General features: G+C 39.8%; 1 protein-coding gene across 1 annotated transcript in view; it reads right to left on the reverse strand.

Annotated features, from left to right (window-relative positions):
• The window catches only part of LOC147136094 (cohesin subunit SA-2), a 28419-nt gene extending 6532 nt beyond the window's left edge, over positions 1 to 21887 (reverse strand). Inside the window, exons 1-25 of the mRNA XM_086051458.1 lie at positions 21720 to 21887; positions 16819 to 16923; positions 16613 to 16703; positions 15310 to 15471; positions 15154 to 15250; positions 14986 to 15074; positions 14840 to 14911; positions 13991 to 14195; positions 12882 to 13021; positions 12735 to 12808; positions 12543 to 12666; positions 12363 to 12461; positions 9762 to 9841; positions 9567 to 9674; positions 9145 to 9265; positions 8943 to 9069; positions 8755 to 8858; positions 7257 to 7349; positions 7062 to 7151; positions 6561 to 6761; positions 5104 to 5180; positions 4943 to 5030; positions 4758 to 4838; positions 4366 to 4458; positions 4121 to 4295 (exon numbers count right to left, since the gene is read on the reverse strand). Of these exons, the coding sequence (XP_085907584.1) occupies positions 4121 to 4295; positions 4366 to 4458; positions 4758 to 4838; positions 4943 to 5030; positions 5104 to 5180; positions 6561 to 6761; positions 7062 to 7151; positions 7257 to 7349; positions 8755 to 8858; positions 8943 to 9069; positions 9145 to 9265; positions 9567 to 9674; positions 9762 to 9841; positions 12363 to 12461; positions 12543 to 12666; positions 12735 to 12808; positions 12882 to 13021; positions 13991 to 14195; positions 14840 to 14911; positions 14986 to 15074; positions 15154 to 15250; positions 15310 to 15471; positions 16613 to 16703; positions 16819 to 16868 (2641 nt within the window). The 5' untranslated portion in view covers positions 16869 to 16923; positions 21720 to 21887. The remainder of the gene's footprint in view (positions 1 to 4120; positions 4296 to 4365; positions 4459 to 4757; positions 4839 to 4942; positions 5031 to 5103; positions 5181 to 6560; positions 6762 to 7061; positions 7152 to 7256; positions 7350 to 8754; positions 8859 to 8942; positions 9070 to 9144; positions 9266 to 9566; positions 9675 to 9761; positions 9842 to 12362; positions 12462 to 12542; positions 12667 to 12734; positions 12809 to 12881; positions 13022 to 13990; positions 14196 to 14839; positions 14912 to 14985; positions 15075 to 15153; positions 15251 to 15309; positions 15472 to 16612; positions 16704 to 16818; positions 16924 to 21719) is intronic.
• Between the last annotated feature and the right edge of the window lie 4965 nt (positions 21888 to 26852).

The raw sequence follows: 26852 nt of genomic DNA on the forward strand, positions 1-26852 counted from the left end.
TATTTGTTATTGCTATCGTGACCATAGTGATAAATAGCCACTTGGCTGGCTGAGGAGTGCAGACCTTGCCGCCATCTTGAACCAGGAGTCCACGGCCTTCTCTTGCATTCAGTTGCGTGGAGGTAATGGTGTCGGGCTCCAAAGAAATTAACCATAACTCGTCGAGTTCTTTACTGATTTTGACGCAGATTCGTTTGTTTGAAACATCGGACATGCACATATGATACCAGGCACGTGGGAAATTTTATCATCTGGGCTTTCAGAACATGAGGCTGACAGTTAAAGGTCTCAACTGTTGTCTCTGCAGGGGGAGCATATCTAAGAGGCATAATATGATATTGACAACTAACTACCATTTCACTTCTATTATTTTCCTTGGTCATGTCCACTTTTCTGAAAATCTGACCGCACCACAATTCACAACTAAAACCACTGCAATTACAAAGTGGTACCACTTCACAAAAGATGGGCACAACCATGCCATTTCCTGGATTTTTGCGCCATGTGACAGTGTCATGTGAAATTAAATCAATCACTCAAACTTTTCACTTATATGCTATAACGTGCCATGTTGCACTTTTGTATTTATATTCAATATTTGTAAAGTATTGAATATAATATATATCATATTGTATGATATTAACATATATTAATATGTAATACTGTATATTTAAAGCGGAGGTCAACCCAAACGTATTTTTTTTCAGGAATATGTTCCCAGCAAGCCCACTAGTTGAAACACGGCATTCTGATTAATATTGCGTTTTTGGAATATAAATTAGGCAACAAAATGCACTCCTTTTTAGCCATCTCCGGGGGCGGCCATTTTCTCTTCTGTCGACTGAAAATGACATCACAACTGCTCACAACGACCAATCCCGGCTGACCTGTTTTCTGAATCAAAGCCGTGATTGGTCGTTGTGAGCAGTTGTGATGTCATTTTCAGTCGACAGAAGACAAAATGGCCGCCCCCAGAGATGGCTAAAAACGAGTGGATTAACACTTATTCCACAAACGCAATATTTATCAGAATGCCCTGTTTTGACTAGTGGGCTTGCATAGAACATATTCTTGAAAAAAATATGCCTGGGTTCACTTCCTGTTTAATATTATTATTGGATACATGGTGTGGGTCTCATACATCTGATTTATTTTTCAATTTACTATTTCCTTACAAGTAAACATTTTCGAGTGAAGAAACATTTTCAACGCACACCGACATTCTCAATAAAATAAACCACATGAAATTCATTTTAAAATTGATTATGATTTTCTGCAATGTGCTCATACCCCAAGTCTCAACAGAAATACGTAAATGATGTGGAACTGCGGGACGACTGCGAGATGCCCGGTTCAAGACGGTGACCACTCTACACGATTGTGACAGTCAGTTAAAAATAACGTTGGCAAATATGCTATTAGGCTAACAAGATGTAGCTGTTTCTAAATCGTGAACCACGGAGAGTCTCTGTCGTAGAAATCACAAATACAATGAATGGGCAATCGTTGCCAACAGCCTCTCAAATATCCACACCCTCTTTTTATTTCCACCCATTCGCTCTTTGATTTATTATAATATAACTAGGTCAATCCACTTCTCTCGACAATTGCGCAATGTTGGTTGTTGTTCAACAACAACAACAACAATAACAAAAAATAATACATAAATTGTATTTCCAGACAAAAAAAACAAAACAGTGACAGCGAATTCGTATATGTGGGATGGCCGGTTGTCAAATGTAAGTTGCTGACTTTTTGCCATGATTGTCTAGTTCAGTTCTAGGCCTTGCGACTTTCATGCTACTATATCAAAACATGCTCATAGCTTTGAGAACTTTGTGAACTTGTGGGTAATACAAAAAAAAAAAAAGTCTAATTCAGCCAACAACAGAAAAATGTTCTCCAAATCTGTTTTGCCTCTAGTTGTTAATGCTCCCTGGTTCACGTTCATCCAGGTCACTGCTGTGTTTCCAAGACCCCATGACCTCAATCAATCATGAGCTGAACAGTGGTTGACTTTACCACTACAGTATTTCCATCATGTAATCATCCCCAAAGGTTGGAAAAAGCAACGGAAAAGTGAGGATGTTTGTAGATCTCCTGAAGGCCTCAGGCAAGAACGAGCATGAGAAGACCCCCAAAAAACAATAACAAGCTTGCTAGTTGAGCATCCAGACATGTCAATGCAGTGTCTACGGGAGAATCCTGTTGTGTTGTTGACATGAATCAACACCAGCTATCTCTCTGGGCCCCTACTAGCCAACGGCCAGCAAGAGTTGATAAGGGTCCCAATGCGGGGGATCCTCGACAACTTGTCACTGAAAGTGTCCCAAACAGTGCCATTATTTTGTCATGAATACAGTATGGGCTCCTATGTCAGCCATCTCAATGCCCCCTTTAGCTTGGGAGCCCAGGCGATTGCCCGGGTCGCCTGCCCCTGTTGCGGCGTCTCTGCTCGCAAGACAAGGTACAATGTTCTCCCCGCTTGCCAGGGTAGGCTAGAGCGGGGCGGGCCTCGGCACAGTGGTTTCCGCAGGTGTAAGATCAAAAGATAACACGAGAGGATCTTTGCGGCGACAGCATGTGGCTTTAATCGGCGGCAAGGCCAATAAAGTGAGCGAGGAGGTGAGCCAGAGTTGAGGGAATTTTTCTCACGGAAAAAAGGGATTGGAGCCACTTGATGCTTTTGCCTTTGTGATCTCTCACACAAGAACAAGTGTCCATAAAAGCCAAAGTGTTAGCAGGCTAATCCCATAAAACAACAGCTTTTTAGAAGCAATAATCCCCCCCAGTGTGTTGAAAAGCTTCCCACCGGACCACTTATTGACTCGCCTGCTCTCTCCACCATATTTGGATGCGATAGTTCAGTCAGTGTAGTAAAGTTATTAAAAAGCAGAGAAGGAATTTGACCCCTCCTTTTTAGATTCACAACATGCAAAGCTGTTTTATTCGTCATAAAATATACACACCGATATATAACACATCCTTGAGTTGCATGGCCTTATTTTCATAACAAATGAAACATGGTTTCACGCTACCTTTGCAATTGTGGAGTTGTGCGGTCAATTGTATTGTGTTTGATGCCACGGCACTTTAAGACAGAACGAGGGCGCCATCTAGTGTGCAAGATAGGTCCTACACATTGCATAATTTTCAACAATGTTTTACTACGTTTCAAAATGTTATTGGACTTGTTTCACAGGACAATATTTTTAAGGTTCAGTCACTGTTTACTTTTAATAATACTTTCATTACAGGAGTGTTTTTAATTGTTGTCTTATTATTTGGTCTCATTATCATTTATTAGCAAATAGATAAATTGTACTGACAAAATGTTTATGCCTGTACCATATATAACTCTTGTAATTTCATTTTTCTATTAGTTTTACTGTTTGTTATTACATTTGTACTATTCTACTGAAAAAAATCTATGTTATTTTGTATTTCAATTAAAAAATATATTTTGTGTTTTTTTTAGAATACAGTACTTTATAAATTTATCATTATCTGCCAGTAATGTATATTGCATTTTCAAATACAAATAAAATACTCTTTTTATAGATTTGTATGGACTGATTCAGACACATCAGATTATTCAACCAAAGAAAACCATTTGAATACAAGTAGAGTATATTAATAAACGTTCTTCCCTTGCTTGAAGGGGTTTTACCCGGGTACTCGAGCTCCCTCCCACATCCCAAATCATGCATATTAAGTGGATTGAAGATTCCAAATTGCCCGTGGGTATGAATGGTCCTTTGTTTATACAGCATGTGCTCTGTGATTTACCTCTCGCACAAAACTGGGATAATTTGCTGCAAGCAATATGGTGCTGTCAGACTAACTATGTGACTCAATACATAAGAACCCATTTTTCACCACGGTTTCATGCATAAAATTGGTTAAAATGACTCAATGACATGGTTTAAGACTGGCATCTATGCGCTATCGCTTGCAGGCAATAGCTTTTGAAAGGCAAAAGTGCGCAGAAACGAGCAGATTTGAATTTTGGCGCCATTGTGACGTAGGATCGTGACTCGCATGGGACCTTTAACAACTACCCACAACAACTCCGACGTGTAGTTAATAGCTCTAAACTATTCGACGTGTAACCTCTCACCTTTGTGTTCGTGGTCACCGTCTGGCCCTACAAAGACATTCTTGCACACAAAGTTCAGTAGCGCCATCTGCAGTTTGGGCGTGGGCGTGTAGGGCAGGGGACCCCAGGAGGTGGGATGCCACACTTGTTGCTGGTAGGAGTGAGCAGTCAGGATGTCGCACACACCCAGGAATGCCTGAAATGAGAGAAACAGAGCAAGTGGAGTGAGGAGGGAATGGATTCATCTTAAGAATGACACTTTGTACCTGCTGCCTGACGCCGTGGTCAGGGTGGGAGAGACAACGATGACTTGCCTCACTGAGCACACGCAACTGAAGCCTCTGGGAGACAGCCTTGTCCTAATAAAACACAAGAATAATGGATTTGTGACAAACGCACTAGTTACAATAATTAATAACAACACATAAATTCTGCCTTTAGTAAAACAACAAGGCTTAGTCTGCTAATTTAACAAAATGTTCATTATCATGGTAGTATACAGTGGTGTGGAAATGTACTTTGAGCTGTTGGGTTTCTATAATTTGGATTATTTAGCTACACGAGTCCTATAAGCAATACCCTAATCACAAGTGAGAATGATTAGCTTATTAATCATTTTTCTCTCAGCTTTTGTATATTATACTTTGCAATGACTCACCCTAGAGGTCAGAATTTCACTGCTTGTGCTCAGTGACCAGAAAACACAGTAACACAGACATTGTAACACTTCCTTTAACACCTGTCAGAAAAAATAATCATTAGTTGTTCTTTTTTTGCCGATAAATATAAACAGTTATTTTTAAATATTTTAAATCTTAAAATCCCAAAGGTAACGTTAATCACCTGAGGTGGCGCCCCCTCCTGGCTACCCTCTACCGGCAGGAGAGGCGAGAACAGGTCGAACACATTCCAGCCGGACAGATCGTGACAGCTGTCGGACCACATAAGATATTAATGTCCGTGGAAGGTCATTACAAGGATTCCATTTGTTTTGAACAACTTACTTGTGGAAAGCGCTGACTCTCTTCAGAGTGACAAAAAGGTCTCTAATTTGCTCCTGATCAGCAGAGAAGATGGCCCCCTGAAGAAAAGAGTTTTATTGTTTGCATGGATGCTATTATCGTAGTTCAAACTTGGATGTAGTATCATTGAAAAAAAATTTCAAAAAATCAAGAGTGTTCTGTCTATGGGACAGGAGGGATGTAAGGATGCAGAATAAAAACAGGTATCTCCTGATCTAACATTCAACTCCAATACCTCCAAAGCGTTAGGTCGGACAGCCTTTAAAATAAATAAGGTTTGTGTTTCAACAAACTGGAAAAGGGACAAGTTACTTTCATGATCCAAAGTCATTAGGGCTCTTGCTCTGGCAACATGACAGAAATCCTGACAATTTGAAGATTTCGTTAAAATTGTGGCTACTAAAGCTCAGGAATAGAAACAAGCACTACCTGATTCTTCATTTGACTACAACTAGGTCAAACACACTGATTTAGAGGGCATTTAAAATCACTAGGGTTCTTGTTTAATCAAGAATGAATGCATAAAATAAGAAGTTGAGAGGAGACGATTTGATGGCCCCAAATGAGCGGGTTCTTGTTTTGCCTAGAGAGCAAAATGTTTGAAGATTATCTTAAATAAAAAGTCAAACCCCCCAAAAAATATTTACAAGAAAATGTTCTATGCAACCCACTAGTTGAAACAAGACATTCTGAAATATTTTGTTTGTGGAATATGAGTTAAGGAGCAAAATACACCCGGTTTTGGCCATCCCAGGAGGCGGCCATTTTGTCACTTTCTGCTGACTGAAAATGACATCACAGTTACTCAGTGCTCAGGTAACGACCAATCACGGCTCACCTGTTTTCTGAAGTCGAGCCATGATTGGTCATTACCTGAGCCAAGCTGTGATGTCATTTTCAGTTCACAGCAGCAAGTGACAAAATGGCCACCCCATGAGATGTGGCCATCTGTAAACATCTGTAAAGTTTAAAATTGTGACTGCTAGAGCTCTGAGTAGAAACAAATACGTCCTGATATACAGTACTAGTTGACTCCAGTTACCGAAAACACACTAGGTCAGCAAGCTTTTTAAAAAAATTATTCTTTATTCTGCGTTAGGGTTCTTGCTCTGCCAAGATGAAAGAAATCCTTGGAGTTTAAAAATGATGTTAAAATGATGGCTGTCAAAGCTCTGAACACTAGAAAAAAAGCACTACTGTACCCGAATTCTGGTTTGACTTTAGCTACGTAAAACGCACCGATAGCCTTTCAAATAAATAGGGTACTTGTTTTACCAATAATTAATGAATGAAATGAAAGACACCTATGTGGCCCAAATAGAACAGAAACAAGAATTTTCTGCTCAAGATTTTAGCCAAGTCAAAGATATTGGGCCAGATCGTCTTTAAAATGAATAAAGTTCTTATTCGTGGGGTTGCTAGCCCTGGTGGAAGCTCACCAGGGAGGAGTCGGTCAGCAGGCCTTTCAGGTGGTCCACCCAGCCCTGGACCATGGAATCTCTGACGGGCCGCGCCACGGAACCCCAGGGGGTCTCCACTCCACACAGAGCAAGGAACGTGCGGGACGCCGCCTCCAGTACGGCGGCGTCTGAGTGGACCTCCAGAACAGCTTGAATTTCCGCTAACAGGTTGGAGACCAACTGAGGAGGAGGAGAAGTCAGCATTTGTGGACATACTCATGATAGACGCATCTAACAAATTTCAAGTCGCTAAGTGAAACCACCTTTGGGGGCTGAACTGACGAGTAAGCCTTGGCACTGCTTGTGTAAATACCAACACAGCAGGTTTGATAAATGTATTAATAATAAATATGGTTTCCCTCAATCATGTTGACTGGCAGACAAAGCGATGGAGGTGTAGACATCATTAAAACATCCCATGTAACTTCATGACTTCACAAAGTTTAAAAACCTGCACCGACAGTAGGCCGGAATGCTGACCTGTTGTGTGTTTTGGGCCTCGGGGCTCTCTGGCAGAAAGTACTGAGGAATCCTCATCAAGGAAGCAACAATATCCCAGCGACCTGAAAACTTGGAGTGGCGATAGGTGTCATTCAAACATAATGACATGGTCAACTGACAACGATGAGTGGCAGCCAGGAAAGGCAAAGCAAGGCAAGGCAAGGCAAGGTGTACCTTGGCCAGTAAGTGTGGGAGCACTGTGAGGAAATGCTGCGTCAGCCTTGTGCAGTCATCAACCTGTACTTTCTTCTCTCTGGAACTCAACATCTGGTAGCAAAGACACACACATCAACATCCACTCATTATTACCTAATATCCAAAGACAGCTGGGATAGGCTCCAGCACGCATGGAAATAGTGACTTATTTATTTATTCTACTGGCTTCTATTTTATGGTCATTTCCATGAATTTATTTGTATATCAACTTCTATCATCTTCATGGTTATGTTGGTAATTCTTTTCTTTTTTTTTTTTTTATATAACTGAGATAATTCCCCTTCTTTCAATAAAGCTTTTATCAATCTCTCCTATTTATGAATTCACTCACTTTGACTTATTTTTCACTGACTTTTTACTGTTGATTTAATTCAAGAGGTTTTCCTTTCATTATAATAAAGCTTTTATTTAACTCAACTGTCCATCCATCCATCTCTTGAACCACTTAAGAGTAACTTTTTCAATTGACATTAACTCATTTCATAATTTTTGTTTGACTTTATTAATGCTCATCTTATTACTTTTAAGATTTAAGCTTCTAGCAAGTATTCTATTCCCTATGGAGATTCTTATTCCTTTATGGTAACTGGGTTGTTGTTTTTTTTCTTCCCATCTATTTTATTTAGAGGTATTTCCATTTTTTTTAAATAAAGCTTTCCTCAATCAAGCGCTCATATTTGCACATTTGATAAAGTGAGCATTGTAATCCTTTTGAACGACTTCATTTTTGCTTTGACAACAGTACTTCGTTTTTAGTATTATTTTAGTTAACAAAAAGTAAAGCCTCAATGTACTGTAATTGGATTGAGGAATTTTTTAAATTGTGAAGTATTCATGTTTGAAAGGAGCTACACAAACTGATTGAATACTAGTTCTGACCTTAATTGAGGGACATAGCAAACAAACTGCTGGCAAAAGCTCCAAATTAACCACCTCTAATTTTTGAGTCCCTATTGCATACTTTCCCACTCGGCACTTCCTTTTTATTAGTTTTTCTCATCTTCTATGCCTTCATCTCTACAACATCAAATATTGGGCATTATGAGTGCCTAGAAAAGAAATCATAGGCTTGTGCATCTCTCCACACAAGATGATTATCGATACATGGGGTACAATACGATTCAATGATGTAACGATTTTAAAATGGAATGATTCGGTTCGATTTAGTGGGATTACAATTCGATTCGATATGGTACGGCTGTAGCTTTTGTCAAGTTTATTAACATGCAATAGCATGGAAAAGCAATCCCAAAACTATCCAAGCTAGTTAAATTAAAAAAAACATCAAATCATCAGCAACGTCAAACCAATTTATATCTGATTTACATCTCTCAAAGAAAGCGATTTGATAAAGGATTGCAACGTTAAAAAGTAACGATTCCATTCGGTGTGTCAAATCAAAACTGTTTTTCCAATTCAACCCTTTTTTTTGTTACACCCATACAAAATCACCAACCTTCTTTGCACCATTTCTCCCAGTCAGCACTGGTCCTTCTGATGCCTGCCGCACAGAGGCTAACATGATCTCCACTAGCACTGCTTCTTCCTCCCCACTGAGGCCTATAAACAAGTAGCAGTCATTAAATAAATAAATAAATAAAATAATAAACGCTCCAACAAGAACAAGCAGCAAATCCTGCCAACCTGTACCCCCCGGCAAGGGATTGTGAGGGTCTTGCAGCAGTAAAGACGTGATGGTGGGCCAATCCTTTAGCAGGGCTCCACTGCAGTCCCACAGGCTGTCCACGAGGTAGACCACATGGTTGTGGAGCTGTACACAAGTAAGTTAGTAGTGCCGCAGACATGGACATGAATCGCAGGCATCAGGCATAAATGAGCGTTTCACCTTAGAGTTCTGGTAGAATTCCAAAAGGGCCTTGAGTCTAGTAAACGTTTGTTGTTTATGAGCTTCCTCTTGACTTATTTCTTCCTGATTATTAGCAGCAGGATCATCAGTGCTGAGAACCCTGAAACAACCACCAAAAAGATCAGTTTAAACTACGCCAAACTAAAAACACAAAAGAATGAGCTTTTTTCATATTTGTTTCATTATAATTATTTCAATTATTCTAGTTTATTAAAAAATACATACTTTAGTTGAGCGTTTTTATTTTAATTTATTATTAATATTCCCACATACATACAGATAGATATCCTTTCAGCAGTTCCCAATGAGATATTGTGAAGCGTCTTTGGGTACTTCGAACACTTCATGATATTTTCAAGCTTTTTTTTTTTTTTTTTTTTTTTTCCCCCAAAAGTGTCTACCTGAAGAAGAGCAGCTCCCCAGCTGCGGCTGCAAGGGGGCGCTGTGAGGCATAAACAAGCTGAAGGAGAGGCTTGTAGTCATCTGCAGTGAGCACATCTTCATGTGTTCTGAAGGGTTAGAGATATAGACGGCAGTGAAACAATCACTATTATGAAAGAAAAAGTATAATTGTTGATACGGGAGTATTGGCTAACTTTGAGATGAGCAGCAGCAATTTCATTGTCTGCAAAGCCACTTCGTTGTCTTTGTCCAGCGTCATAGAGATCATACGGTCCTGGAAGACAGGCGGTATTCATAGGTGATGACATTCATTTTCTTACTAAGACTAAGAAGAACCCACCTTACCTCGCCCCACGAACCGCAAAGGGAAAACGCTCTAATACCCAGCAGGCACTAGCAAACAAACAACAACTTACCTTAGGTTTGTCACCAACCAATACTGATTCCTCAAGACAGGATTTAGGCTTTATTTTGCCCTCCAAGCTGTCATCATGCTTTACATTTTGATAACACATGCGAGTCCGAAGGTTTGTGTGTTTAGCTGGGTTTTCTCCTGGGAGTCTAATGGAACCTGGCACTCTTGAACAAAAACGAACTGTCATTGAGCGCGTTCCCAAAAACGTTCATCAGGCAAAAATATACTAGGTTCAGCTCACGTTCGCCCAAAATATGAACAAGTTCATAAACCTTTGTTCATTGAACTCGTTCGGCTACAACGCTGCCTCCCACATTCCAAAAACATGCGTGGCAAGTTAACTGAAGACCGTGAAGGTGAGTGTGAATGGTTGTTTGTCTTTCTGTGCCCTCCAATTGGCTGGCAACAAGTTTAGGGTCGACCTTGCCTCTCGCCCAAAAACGACATGCCTGCGACCCTTGTGAGGTAGCGCTACAGAAAATGGATGAAAAGATAGATGTTTATAATATATACTGTAGAATGTAGGCATTATCATAATTATACATTATGTCCATAAAAGGCAAATTACATAGTTCCTCAAATAGTGCCTATAATAGGCTAGGTTTACACCGCAGGCAAATGCGACCCAGATCGGATTTTTTTATGACAGTCTGAACGGCTCATTTCCGATTTTTTTCAAATGCGACCTGGGTCGCTTTCATATGTGGTCCTAGATCGGATATGTATCCGATTTTTTTCAATGCGTTCGCGGTCTGAACGGCCAGGTCGCATATATCCGACATTGACGTCATCCGGAGCCCAAAATGCGCTCCGCGCAGGCAGAGGGAAAGTGCTGGAAGCACTTTAAACATGAAGCATAAAGTGGACATTTATGGCGAGCGTAGGAATTCAGCCATAGTTCAGATCGATTCATTTTTTACGCACGGTTGTGACATGACGTCATCATTAGTGATGTCTCCATGAAATGAGATATTAAAGCCTCGCCTCATAATTTCCCCCAAATACTGTATTTATTTCTACCTCCTACCTAATCGCTTCACTGTAGAAATGCCCCGACACGCTGGACCACATTTACTTCCGCAAACACAACGTCGGGACTCTGGAGTGACGTCGTCTCTTCTTCTGCGCATGCGGGTCACTTTGGCAACGCATGTGTTCATACAGCAGGCAAGACCGAGGTCGCATTTATAATGTAATATGAACGCTTACACAAAAAAAAAAATCCTATTTTTTCCAAAAATCCAAAGTGAACATTAAGACCTGCGGTGTGAACCTAGCCATAGATGCTGTCTAAATTAATGGTCTTGTGCACCATCCACTTCAACTATTAAGCATCGCCTTTTTTCCTTTCAGGGGAAAAAAACTTTACATCCAGTATTTACCTTTTCTATGATGACTGATCACTACATGTACACTATTTAAAAAAATATTATTGTTATTATTATACATAATATTGAATATATTATTTTAATTGGTGCTGTCAAGAGATAAAAAAAACTGAGATTAATTAATTATGATCTGTAATTAATTTATCGAATTAATCAATTTTTTATCTCACATAAATATTGCTGAGAAAAGTCCCGAAGTCCGCCATTGTTTGTATGTATGTATCTGTATTTATGGTGGATATCATTTTTTCAATTACCCAGTCATTTGCCACCTTGAGGAACAGTTTGGCGCATTTATGAGCCAAGTGCCTGGTTTCTGTTTACACGACGATTAGTGCAAAATGATCTGAAGTTACACTCACCATCAATAAAGTATCCACTCACTGCGAGTTGAGGTGCAGTGATCTGCGGTTATAGCAAAACATTTGTCCGACTCCCCCACCAAAACGTCAGGTTTGCTTTTCTTTTCACCATCGTACATCTTGCTGATTTTAGTCATCACTGCAGTCCTGCACGGTGGTTTGTATGATGGGTCATTGGACGCTGTTTAAAACACCTAAAAAAATCCCTCGTCTTCAACTACGTTGATCGGCCTGCAGTTCATGACTATTCGCTTTGCAAGACCATTCGTCAGCCTGATGGTCGCATGTGCCCCATATTGTTTTTATGTCAGGCGTGTGTGTCAGTTGTTTTTGTTTGATATTTTTTTGGTTTGGCAGCATGTCTGCTCATGCGGCGCTTGCGTGCGACGTGAAGGTTACGTTCTCGACACCGTTTGGCTGTCGCCGAAGAGGGACGGACCGGGACCATGTGGGTGGTTTAAATATGCAGACGGGAATTCGGTGCCGGTTAGGCGATGCCCAGCCCTGCTAACAGGCTTGTGTTATTGCCAAATCCTGCACTTGGACCTCACATTTTCTCCCCTCTACTGTTTTTTCTTTCTTCAGAATTTTTTAGGAGCTCATCTCACGCTGAACAAAGAATGTGGTTACCTTGAAGCGGCTGGTGAAGAGTTCCAGCTGAGGCAGAACAAGGGGATCTCCATATAAACTCTGCAGGCCTAAAACACACTTGAGACGCACATCTGGAATCTATAGGACAATATGAATTTCAAAGAGTATTTTTAAGAATAGAAAATTGCACTACCCACGTGTGCTGCACAACGTGTTCACCTTGTCATATGACATCCAGCCCATGTACTTGAGGTAAGTGTCATTGAGGAATACAGAGCTGTAGAGCCTCATCCATAGGCCCAACTCCTCCACGCAGATGGAACGGATTTCTGGAAACACGTCACTGTACCACACATACAGAAAAATATGAGCCCTCAACAGCTTCTTGAGAGAACAATGGAATAGTTGTACCGATATCTCTTGAGAAAAACGGCCTTGAAGATGACGTCCATCATGCTCTCTATTTCGGCCCTCTTCTCCTGCAGCTTGAAAACAAAAGAGCAGATGCGTTGAATGTTATTTGTATGCTGGCAAGGGGGAGGCACTGGGTCTCTTTACCTCCTTCACTTTCTGTTGTGCTCGCTCCACCTGTGCTTTCTGTCTGCTTGGCCTCTGCGCCTGCTGCAGCGTTTGACTCTTCTCAACAGCCTTGCTCAGGTTGACAGCCACACCCATCAGAGAGCTCAGCAGTTTTACCGCTAATCAATATGATGGAAAAGGCATCAAAGGATGAATATTTCACTGAAATATGTATATAATATTTAATATGACAAACCGGACTTCACACCTACGGGAGGTGAATACTGCAGAAAATATAGAGTGGCAGATTTACTGTACAAAATGTGCGGACCTAAAACATTTTCATGAAGAACTCCACACACGTTCATGCCTGCATGTTGTTTTAGTGCAGGGGTCAGCAACCTTAAACCATTTCCCACAGGAAAACAAAAAACAAAACAAAAAAACACTGTGGGAGCCACAAAATCCTTTTGACATCAACAGTGACGAAAACACTAAATGTCATATCTTTTTAATATGTATAAAAACTAAATTGTTGTTGTTATAAATCGGTTAACTTCCAAAGAGAATGGAAACCTTATTTCTGCATGTAACAAAGACACTTGATTGACCCTAAATTTCAAATATAATAGTCAATGTCTTTTTGAGTCCCGACTCCTCCTTGTAATCATGAAATTAAAGCCGAATTTAACCTAAAATTCACCTGCAGCAAACCAAAAATGATATCTGCTTCTGTATTTTGCCATCATATCATCGCATGGAGCGTGCACAACTGTGAACTTGAATCAAAAAGGACTATTTTACTCAAAAATGTAAAATATATATTTGTAAACTAATAGCCAATTAGAATATTTAATTTTCCTGGTTAACGTGATTTTTGCTTCTGAACCTCAGCGTACATCAGGGCAGTAAGATGTCACCACATTACACGTGATTGTAAGCTGTCATCTGAGGCGTCGTAAGCAAGGCTTGATTTTAACTCATTCACTGGCAGACATTTTCAGACCCTTTTTTAAGCCTTTCGCTGCAGACATTGTGCTGTTGTCCGACCGGACTGGTGACACAAGCATGAATGAGACGAAAACACAAAAAACTGGGCATATGCTGGTTAAACTGGTAAACTGTGTGTGTATGCACATGGCCATTACCTGCTAGCGTGCAAGTGTGTCGGAATGCTCGTATGTGGGAGTCGGAGAGCTCGGAGAGCAGCGAGATGAGCGTGTTAATCAAGTAGCTGTCAAAGATGAGGCTGTGCTGACACTGACACACCAGCACAGACACAAAGTCGCACAGCTCCGAGTGGAACCATCGGCCGTACGGTCCAGGCTGGATCAGAGGGTATTCCATGCTGTCCTGCAGTGCAGAGGAGAAGGAAAGTGCTACACATTTTTATACATGTTCACCATGAACAATTTATACTACTATCCCAAACAATGACGTTTGTTAAAATATCCAAATTGGGCCCAATGTGTCAATGTTTTGCATGGCCACCATTATTTCCCAGCATTGCATTAAACATCTTGGATATGGAGTGCACCAGAGCTCCAACGGTTTCCTCTGGAAACCTCTTCAGTTCCTACCATGACATCATAGGGCTGGTGGATGTTAAAGACCATGTGCTCTTCCACATACATTTTTTTTTATATCTAACAATTTTAATTCATGAAAAATATGCATTTATTGAGCATTGTGACAATCAATCAATAATTACAATTTACATTGTAATATATAATTTAATTTACTTGATAATATATAAATAAATAAAATGTTCAACTTTGTATTTTCGGGTTATATGAAATTAATTTGATATAAATATCTACCTCTTAAAATATTTATAGGTAAAAATAGAGAGAGATAAATATATAGAGGGATAGATAGATAGAGATAGAGATCGAGAGAGAGAGTGTGTGTGTGTTTTGGCTTCCTGATGGTTAAGTGATTGTTAATATTACCGACTGATTGATTGACTGATTGTTAGCAGAGGAGAGAATACTCACAGCCTCCGTTGGCCAAGTGACAGTGAGAATCCATGGAAAAGCCAGAAACTTCTTGTACTGCAGACCGGCAACCTAAAACACAGCATGTTATACAACGCTTAGCACATAGTTGTGTAACATAATGCAACAGATTGACATGTTCCGACCTCATCCAAGTCCTCCACTAACTCGTCCACCATCTTGTCCATGGCCTCACTGTCGTCTTTAGTGTGACACATTTCAGCTGTGACCACACCTGCAAAACAACACAAATAAACGTTAGGCGATATGCATGCACGCTGAGAGAAGATCATTACAGAACGAAGGCTGCTTGCCTTTGCAACCACAGCACTGGATGAAGAAGCTAATGAGGTCAAGGAGGGACGCGTCTCTGTCCGCTGCGTAGGCCTCCGCCCAGCCGTCGATCACCACCTGCTCAGAAGTCAGTGAGAATCGGCCAAGTACCAAGATGTTGGAAAGGTGGATCTTACCCGCATGGCGCTTGGACCCATTGTAATGACGTCAAACAGAGTGACGGCCTCCACGTGTGCGCGTTTACGGCAGACGTTGTCCTTTCGAACGCAGCAACGGCGACTTTTGGTCTTTTTGCTCGTGACGTTCTCCACTTCCTTGTGAGTTTTTTTCCTCCGCCTCTGTGGTTTACATAAGCGACACACACATTAAGCAGCTTGCTAGATTAAACTGTTGTGGAAAATAAGGAATGAGTGTAGAAATGTAATCTGTATGCGGGATTGCGCACCAGCGTCACCTTGTGCGCTGAGATGGTGAGAGCAGTGAGCAATTGCTCACACGCACGCAGCTTGGAGGGAACATGGCGCTACAGTATGCAATTAGCCAACGACTGCCCTTATTTGCGCATCATTAGAGCCGCGAACGGCTTGTGGCCAATGATAGCAGGCTAATATGGCTAACTGAAGTACGATCATACGGGCTAACCACAGGATACGAGCACAGATCATGTAGTTACCGGCATTTTTCATCATTAAAACTGTGCTGAGAAGAACAGCAATGAGATAAGTAATCAGGAGTTATAAGGCTACTCAGCTCTTAGCTGTACTGCTGCGAACGCACAGGAAACGGGTAAATGAAAAGTCCACAGCAACGATTGAAAACTAATTAAATGTATATCCGTAATGGGAAATTACAGTATTATGTTTTATTATTAAAATGGAAATCAACACAGACATATTTTTTTCAAGAATATGTTCTATGCATGCTCACTAATTAATACAAGGCATTCTGATAAATATCGCTTTTGTGGAATCATATTTAATTCACCCGTTTTCAGCCCTGTCTGGGGGCGGCCATTTTGTCATTTCTGTCGACTGAAAATTACATCACAAACGCTCAAGACTCAGATAATGACCAATCACAGCTCAATTTTTTTCTAAAGCTGAGCTATAATTGGTCGTTATCTGAGCTCTGACCATTTGTGATGTCATTTTCCGTGGACTGAAGTGACAAAATGGCTGCCCACTGAGATGGCTAAAAAAACGGTGGATTTTGCAGCTTAACTCTTATTCCACAAACGCAATATTAATCAGAATGCCGTGTTTCAACTAATGGGCCTGCATAGAACATATTCTTGAAAAAAATATGTTTGGGCTGACTTCCTCTTTTATTCATTTTAATGAAAACAATTTTTTATACGTGTAAATTGAAGTACAACTTGTCAAGGAACGACTTTGAGTGGCATTGTACTGCACTTTTCCTCACCGGGGCTGTAAAATCTCAGATTTCCCAGTTTTCTGTAATACAGCATGAATAACTTACCCCTCTCTTGTGTCTGTTCTCATTGCCTGACTCATCCTCGGAATTGTTGACAGCTCCTGAGGAGTTTGCGTCGTCCTGGCTTGAGCTTTTACTGCCAAGAAAAAAAATTGACATTATTGTACATTTATTTAAAAGAAATGAGCCAGAAGGAAACATACTGTCCATTTTTTCTTATGTAAAAAAAAGAAAGGAACAAAGAAAAATACTTCAGCTCAGAGGGTCCGGTTGCGGCTGCAGACGCGGGGTCTGGTATCATCTCCTTCTTCAAACAGCACTCACGTAACTTGCTTTACTGGAAGAGTCTCTTTGGTCTAAAAGTCAGAAAAGGACCATCATTTTATGATGTTGCCATAAGCCTACACTACCTCAAAACTGCCATGATGCACACTGCTCCATCTTTATTTGTTCACATTCCCATTTCAGCACGCTACTAACTTGTTTCTCTCTCTGTTTCGTAGTGTGTCCTAATTACCTTGATATTATATCTCTTACGGAAACAAACGGCTCACTACTTGAAGGCCCCATGAAAGGGGTAAAAAAAAAAACAACAACAAAAAACAAGTGAATGTTGCGCTGTAGTTGTCTTTGTTGTTTGTTAATAAAATGTCAATGATTGTTTTGCTGACAAGCTAAATAAAGAGATACATTTGAGAGAGAAAAGTTGTTCTCTTTATGCACAAACAAGCCACTTACCAAAAATGTACCGAATAGTGAGCCAAAAACCTAGGTATGGACCATTCCGAGTGCCACCCCCAATATTTGACATTCAGGCCATTCACACTCACACCTAAAGAAATTTTTTTAGTCTTTAAATGAACGCACATATTTTTGGAATTTGTGAGGAAGCAGGAAATGGATTGAAACCCCCCCAACCTCACAAAGGTGAGATCATGTGCTAAGGCAGACTTTGTAGCACCGCTTGCACTGTGGTGCTTCTGTGTTCATTGCCTCGCCTTTTTCATTCGGTTTGAACCCGAAGTACGAGTACGGGCTTTTCTGCTACTGCCATATCTGTTATTGACGTCCACCTGGTGTGTCTGCGCATTGCGCAACTTCTCTTTCTCTCTCAGCCTGAGCATGTAAAGAGGCGGAGGCGCTTAGGCAACTATGCCACACTCGCTGGCTGTGCTTAAAGAGACAGGCTCCAATTTACCAATTCAATCACATTCAATAAAATTAAATACAAGTGCTGTTTGTTTTTAAATGCTGGTATAGCACCATTTTAAAAACTCTAGTATTGGGATACTATACTGGTACCGGTATACCGTGCAACCATAGTTAGGAGGTTGTGAAACTGTATTTTGAAGCCCCACACTCCATGTCAGAAAATGGCAGTAATGCACCAGGTTTGCAAAAGAAACAAACAGAGCTGGGCACTTTTCGCAGGTCCGGCCACGACCCTCCACCCTTGACCTGGGTACCCTTCCGGCCTCGACCCCACGCCCTTATTCATAAAAATTATAAACGAACTGGAAGGTGGCGGCTAAGGGGGGACGTGGGTGACACACATACGTGACATAACATCCACGCCGCTGCCAAACAAGCTTGCTTTGCAGCGCAACGAGCTGCGTGGTGCATCCTCTCCTCTGGGGGAAACTCTATGTCATCGCAACATGTGACATAATGGACCGATCAGCGCAGCAACAAGTCCTGATGTGTACGTGGCATGTGTTGCAGACCTGTCGCCAACAGCACAATGCATAGGTCATGTGAATCAATGCAGCAGTTGTCGCTCGCGCCGATGCAGGAGTGAAAGAAGCCTAAAAAGAAGCCTTTCACCGAGTAGGCTGAGATGAAATTTGCGAGCATGTCACACGCATGAGGGCCGATTAGTGGGCCGTGCTGAAATCCACTTCCGGCCATGCTTAGTCCAGCCCTTTTTTTTTTTAATTTGTCACCCCAACACCCCCCCGCCCCAAAAATGGGCATCCGGCCAGGCCGGAGGGTCTGACCGGTCCGGCCCCGGGACGGAAACAAAGAAGAAGAAGAAGAAGACGAAAACGACGAAACGAAGTCAAAGTTGAAGAAAAGGTTCCCACTTAACAGTTCAATAGATTGGCAAATAAGTGTAGGCTATGTGACACATCCAAATGTGTGTGAGTGTAAATCCGTTTGAGCAGCAAGCTGACACATTATGATGTACAAAGTAGATTCCATTTACCATTTTCATCAAATCGGTTCAGATAATGGGTGGATGGATGGATTTTAAATCTGTTGGACCTGTTTTTTCCTGGATTGACGATTGACAGACTGGTGGACCTTTGATTTTTACAGATGGAAGCGCGGTTAAAATAACATGAGGGACTGACCAACAGACGATTGCAGTTTGGTTTGGCTTGAAAAATAGACGGATTGACGGATAACAGACGGCTGCTGACTGCTGACGAATTACGGATCGGCAAACTTTAATAAAATGCCCACCTCTGCGCCTTGCTAACTTCAGCTGTAGTAGTAATTAAACATACAAAAAATAAAGCATGAAAAAAATCATTTCTATTTCGTATATTTGACAAAATCACAGTTTTTCTGAAGTGAGAGGCTGACGAGCTCGAAACCGGAAGTGAGACGTCATTAGATGAACAACCATAGCAGCGCTCAATGGGGAAAGTGTACAAAGCCACTCAGAAACGGACTCAGAAAGCGACATTTCAAACTTATCTTTGGGGATCCAGGTGTTTGAGGAGGTTGTTGGCGGAATGCATGTTGGACCGTACATGTATGAGCCAGATGCTGCAGGATGATGAAAACGTTGTGCCCGAACAAGCGGACACTGACATTGGAAGAATGGTAAAATAAATAGACTATTATTATTAGCCTAGCGTTATTGTTTGAAATATGATTCTGTGCCATGCTGTAAATTATGCACGATAAGATGACCTATTCGTCCAATATAGTCTGCGAGCACTGAGAGCCACCCATAGTGGGTTGATGTCCCACATTGTCAAATTAGCGTCAGTTCTTGTTACATTGTGATAGTATTAGTAGGCACACCTAAGGTATATTTAATAAATAATCAAATGCAAGTTAATCTATAGTAAGATTGATTTAATTGGCAGTTTTCCAAGAGGATGTGACGTGTTCATTCATCAAAGTCATGGCAGCTCATGCGTAGAGCATTGGCTCCGGTGTGCTGCTGTTGTTTTTTTGTTTTTTTCTTTTTCCCCCAATTGTGTCACAGGTTGAAATACCACTCTCTAACTTTATATTTTTATTTTTTTACTATGTTTACAATTTCTTACAGCCAATCCGGAGGTGTAAACGAGACATTTTGTTTGAAGTGTTTATCGCAGACTTCAACAGTTTCGATGTTGCTTGTGACGAATCTGCAGACAGGAAAAACAAAATTACTGGACCGGCATTGCCCGAACGGCCACATCTGGAATCGGGAACCAGTTAATGTGGATGTTCAACTGTAACACAAACTGCTCAATTTACGTGCCCTATTCTTATCTTTTGGCCACTCAAACTACTGTTGGCCTGAATGTGAACAATGCATCGCCCGACAGCGCCGAGGCCTTTCGCTGGAAAACGCAATAAGAATGGCAAAGAGCAGCAAAAGTGACAGTTAACAATGCAGTACTGACTGGTGACTGGCGACTCAATCTCTTCTAGTGACGTCACTTGCAGAAGATTACCGGAGATTGCAGAACATTAGCATTTTCGTTGTTAAGCACGTTGCTATGGGTCTAATGTATGAATCTGGGTGGGTTGCGTCATAAAAACTAACGAAAGTATGCTTAAAAAGATGGAAGGCCAAGTTTACTCTAGTCTTTAAATGCACATCGCCATCCAACGGGTGAACAGAGCAGGGGTGGCCAACCTCAAAGGCAAAGAGACACAATTTTGACTGTGTTTCCGCAAAGAGCCACAGCATACACATACAATGTATGGTACCTTGATTGTCCAATGTAATCCGTTTAATCACCACGTTCAAACACGCGCTCCACACACACACCGTATTGCTCACTTTGTGTGAAAAATAAATCTGTCCTCACAATCATATCACGGGCCAAAATGACATTTTCATGAGACAAACCTGCTGTAACAATATCAAAAGCTCATGGTTTGGGTTGATCACGGCATTGATGTTACAGTATGATATTTTTTGCAATATTGTGTTTGTGTGAAAGCTCACACACCCTAAAAACAGTTAGGTTAAAAATAACACAATTTTGGGTCAATAGTGGACAGATCCACTAAAAAAAAAAAATATATATATATATATATATATATATATATATATATATATATATATATATATATATATATATATATATATATATATATACACACACACACACACACACATTTTTAAAGTTAATAATAATAATAATAAATTCTGAAAGTTATTACAATTAATCAATTAATCAGCTAAGTATACACTGCACCTGCTTATTTTGCTGCATGAAAAAAATATTTCTTTCATTAGATAATCTAAATGTCATTTCTTTGGGTACCTGTTAAATATTTCAATAATATCAACACAATATCACAACATTCAACACCCATCTTTTTCCAATATTGAGCAGCCCTATTAACATCTAACTTTTTTTCATAATTTCAAAAATGCCTTTTTAGTTTTCCAGTCAATGCGCTGACCACAGACACAAGTGTGGGGGCGTTTGGGTATTTGTATCGAACGAGGAGAGATTGCTAAAAGATGCTGTCATGTTTTAACGTTCTTCACTTCATATCATGTGGAACACATCTAAACGTAGAATAACGTTTGTTGTTATTTGGCGTTCTGTACATAATGTTGAATTAATCAACGGGCATGATATGTGATGATATCTGCGTTTCATGCGGATAAAATTAAAAGCCCCACTGATCGAGAAAGCAATTTAAAAAAAAAAAGTACACTATAGAAAATGTGTTCCTCAAGGAAGGAGCACTTTGCCAGGGGACTCTTCGGCAGGATCATAAGAGAATTGAACGGTGCTTTGACAGCAAAGGGACCAATTAGCAGATATACAACACAGTTACATCAAACATATAATCCCAGAAAACCCAAATATAATCCACCCTAGTGTAATGTATTGTGTAGTCACAACAAAATAGTCAGCCATGTCAAAGCTATCTAAACAAATAAAGCAACTGGGATGCTTACCTTCATTGTCGTGCATAATTCTTTGTTGAACATTATTGTATTATTTTACAATAAAAATGTGCAAGAAAGCAAATTATTCAGTGGATTCTTGCATGTTTTCTCCCCTTTTTTCACCGTGGCTCTCACAGTCAAGTTTACAGGAAAAACAGAACGTTCTTGATTGGCTAAAATACATAACCGGAATTGTATGATTGGATTCTCACTGAACGTCAATCTCTTATAGAGTTCCTCCCCCTTAACCGATTGGTCTGTGCTGTGCTGCATTCAGGTGACATTGGAAAGAGCGGCTTCCTTTCTATCCTTGACGTCCGTCGGAATTTTCATCCATTATCGAAAAAGTTTATCCTCTCAAGGGTCGCGGGCGTGCTGGGGCCTAAATAGGGTTGCCAACGTAAATTTGCCCCGTAATATCGTGAGAGTCAATAATATCCGTAAAAGGTCAATGGAATTAATGAACAACATTTGCCTTTATGTGACAATTTATGGTAATAATCCTAAAACCTTCTTCTATGACCAATGAGCTGACAGCATATTCATACACGAGTATGACGATCGCGAATCCGCTTATTTTATTGGTCAAGGTAATGTCGCCAAACTTTTTTTTTTTTAATTTAAATTCGAAGAACAAGTATACAATAAACCTGTATACAATAACTAATACACATTAAACCATGCATATTTCCAGTCAATATCACAAACAAAAGAGTTCCAATAAGACATCACACATGAAACAGATGAAGATTCTTTCTAGAATAATGCATGAATATTTCTATTACTATTTTTATTATATGCTAGGCAAATTTTCCCTATATTTGTATCCAAAGGATTGGGAAGAGCAACAGATGATACCCGTAGTTTAACATCTTTAAATAGCATCGTCATACCCGCAGGAATGGCATCAAACAATATGGCATGCTCTTTGGGTGTGACTGGAAATTTGTAAGTATGTAAAAATTCAGTATTTTATTAAGATAATGTGTTTCTTAACCCAATTGGGGAAAAATAAAGACTTGATTTTATACAATATGTTTCTATTATTCCAAATCAAATATTTGTTGGGTGAGAGGTTGTGCTTATATATAAGTGACCATGGTCAAAGAACTTGTCTGTGAAACATAGAAGGCTTTACTGGAAGTTTATCTATATAGTAGTCACAACCTAAATTAAAACTTAAACCACCAATCTTAGAGAATATGTAATGAGGAATGAAGTTCCAAATAGAGACAGGATTTTTAAGAAAATGTTTTGCCCAATTCATTTTGAATGTATTATTCAGTGTGGTGAAATACAAAACATTAAATCCGCCATGTTCATAATCATTCATGAGTACGCTTTTTCTAATATAATGCGTCTTGTTTTTCCATAGGAAATTGAAGAGCATTCGGTCAATATACTCACAAGTCTTTCTGTCCACACGCAGAGAAATGGCTGCATAGGTCAGTCGAGATAAACCTTCTGCTTTCGAGAGCAATACTCTTCCTCTTAAACTGAAGTCTCTTTGTAACCACTGATTTAATTTGGATTGTGCTTTTTAAATAATAGCAGGAAAATTCGAAATGATTTTATTTTTTTTATTTTTATAGATAATCACTCCTAAATAGGTTACTTCATCATGAACCGATATATTACAAATATATAATTATTAGATCAAATATCATTATAACAATTTTTAACCAATAATAGCTGACATTTATTTAAATTTAAGACTAATCCAGAAGTTTTAGAAAATGTATCTATAACTTGCAAGGCAATTGGCACCTGACTTGCATTTTTAAGAAAAATTGTGGTCTCATCTGCCAATTGACTGATGATAATCTCTTTGTCTGCTATAGTAATTCCTTTCAAAGCACTATCAGTGATTTGAGAGGCAAGAATTTGAGTACAAAGCAAGAAAAGATAGGGACTTCTCGGGCATCCCTGGCGTACACCTCTATGTAAACAAAATCGAGATGATGTGCCAGTTTTCATTTGAATGGAGCTATTTGCGTTGGAGTATAAAGTCTTGATAGCATTGCAAAACACATCCCCAAAACCAAATTTTTTGAGTGTGAGAAATATAAATTCATGCTCATTTGAATCAAAGGCTTTGTAGAAGTCTAGGAGAAGGACAAAAGAATCATCAACTATTAGGTCCGAGTAGTCCAAAATATCTAATAAAAGTCTAATGTTATTAGAGAAATGCCTATTTGTCATAAATCCGGACTGTGTCTCATCTATCACGTTGTCTAAAACATATTTAATTCTTTTGGCTAGCAATGAGGCTATTATTTTGTAATCATTATTTAAAAGACGAATCGGTCTCCAATTACCAATAGTAAGTAAGTCCTTTATAGGCTTAGGAATTAACGTAATAAGTCCTTGAGTGAGGCTCGGTGTAAGTGTGCCCCTTTAAATACTTTCATTATAGACTTTTAACAAAAACGTGCTTAACTGAGAGGAGAATGACTTATAAAACTCTGCTCCCAAACCATCTGTTCCTGGAGCTTTATTAACTGTTTTAAAGGTGCTCAGTAGACATCAATAACTCTTTTTCAGTAATTGAACTATCACAATAAAGCCTGTCTGATTCTTCAATCTTTTCTACATTATCTACAGAGTTGATAAATCGGGTTGCAATATTTTCATTGTAAGACGATTCATACAGTTTTGAGTCGAAATTACAGCTAAAATTGAGAAATGATTACAGGATCATCAGTAACAGTATCATTTATGTTCAGTTGATGAATCGTATTGGTTTTAGATCTGTGTTTCTCTAAGCGGAAAAAGTCAGCAGAATTTTGCTCACCTTCCTCCAGCCAGCGTTTTCTCGAAGGAACAAACGCTCCTTCAGCTTTTTGGCAGAAAAGCTCGTCAAGTTTAAACTGAAGGTTCCTAATTTGCAATTTATCCTCCTCCGAGACATCAACAGGTGTTATTTGATATATTGAGGTGATTTACAAGATGAGTTCTTCTTCTGCTGCTGCCTTTAACTTAGCTATTTTAGCACCATACTTCTCATAAATTTGCTTGTCTCAAATTTGAAAAGTTCCCAGTTTATACCATAAGACTTCTCCTTGTTCGCCTTGTCCATAAAAACCTTTATTAAACGCGTAATTTCAGATTTCACAAGTGCATGGCTCAAGAGTGAGTTATTTAATTTCCAATAAGATGATCTTTTAGAAATATTGGATGTAAAGAGTTGTAAATTCATATAGATTGCTCTATGGTCTGTAAAAGGCGTTGTGAGAATATTGACCGTAACACCATCATTGGATGGATTATTTGAAATTAACCAGTAATCAATACGTGATTTCTTTGAACCAGAACGGTTAATCCATGTAAATGAGATTTCATCTGGGAATTTCTCTTGCCAAATATCCCAGTAAATGTATCCATAAATGCTTCCATTCTCCAATTTGTTTGAAAATGTGGTGGTGGGGGCCACCTATTCATTGTGTAATTTATAGTAATATTAAAGTCTCCTCCAATTAAAAAGACTGAGTTGGGAAATTTGGAAAGCTAATGTTGCCAAAGGCGGCACGGTGGTCGACTGGTTAGCACGTCCGCCTCACAGTTCAGAGGTCGTGGGTTCGATCCCGGCTCCGGCCTCCCTGTGTGGAGTTTGCATGTTCTCCCCGTGCCTGCGTGGGTCTCCTCCGGGTACTCCGGTTTCCTCCCACATTCCAAAAAACACGCATGGTAAGTTGATTGGACTGTCTAAATTGCCCCTAGGTGTGATTGTGAGTGCGGATGTTTGTCTCTGTGTGCCCTGCGATTGGCTGGCAACCAATTCAGGGTGTCCCCCGCCTACTGCCCAAAGACAGCTGGGATAGGCTCCAGCACGCCCGCGACCCTTGTGAGGATAAGCGGTATGGATAATGAATGAATGAATGAATTGTTCAAGCTCCCTAACTGATTAAAGGTGAGCTCATCGTGAGCCTCAACTATGACATGTCTTGCTCAGCGTTTTACTCTGCAGTTGTCATAGACAACGCTGCCTCACTGCAGCAAGATCTCAGAGGAAATATACCTGGAAAAATAGGCTCCACATAATGTGGCATTGAACTGTTCATAAGTTACAGGATGGATGTTCATAAGCAGCAAAGGTTTCTGTTTGCGAGATCTTTATTTTGATAAATTAATTTTGTTAGTTTGTATTCAAGTAAATCTCTGGATAATAACTTTCTAATGTGTTCATATCATTCAAAAATACGCATCTTATTCAACTCAGGTTTGAATAGTTAAAAATTGTTTCACCCACAAAAAAGAGCTACAAAAAAAATCAAGACTTGAAGGTAAGTATGGGCGATACCAGCGATTTAGGATTCGATCTGATACCAAATAATACTGGACCAAATACTGTATCGCGATACATGTATGATATTGATACCGGAAGTGACTTAATTTTTTTATACAAAGCTGCAAACAAAACCACATGTGTGCTGCCAGTGGGAGCGTACACATCATCAGTTGAACCAAACTACTCCAAACTATTTTGTTATCACTTCCATGTCATCATGTCAACAGTGGCGTGGACTCGATGCAGTGCTTACGAGTCGTGGGCCTTCACCCTGATTGTTCTTCATCCAATTAAATGCGTTTACAAAGTTCTGGTGGGCCGGGACCAGACCCAACAGTCTGTTTCTGCCAAGGCAGAAAGCTCTTTGCCCTTGGCAACACATAGCAAAAATGCTGATTGGATGACAATACAACCTTCTAAATTATGGATTAATAAATACATTATACAGTATATATGAATTAATTTCCGATATCAATACTTAAGCTTGAGGATCCATACTTAAAATTGAGCACTCTGGATCGGAATATTGATATTTTGGTATCGATCTGCCCATCCCTAGTTGAAGGCAGTCAGGTCGGCCGTCCCTGCCGATGAGATGTCCCTTATTTATTTTTCCGGGAGTTGGCAACCCTATGTTCAACCTATATTTAATTGAATACACCACAAAGACAATATATTTCATGTTCAAACTGATAAACTTTGTTTATAGCAAACAATCATTAACTTTAACAAATTTTATGGCTACAACACATTTCAAAAAAGCTGGGACAGGGTCATGTTTACCACTGTGTTGCATAATCTTTCCTTTTAACAACATTCAATAAACGTTTGGGAATTGAGTACACTAATTGTTA

The sequence above is a fragment of the Filicampus tigris genome, chromosome 14, assembly GCF_054856515.1.
Source record: "Filicampus tigris isolate MCC_2025a chromosome 14, RoL_Ftig_1.0, whole genome shotgun sequence".
NCBI lineage: Eukaryota > Metazoa > Chordata > Actinopteri > Syngnathiformes > Syngnathidae > Filicampus > Filicampus tigris.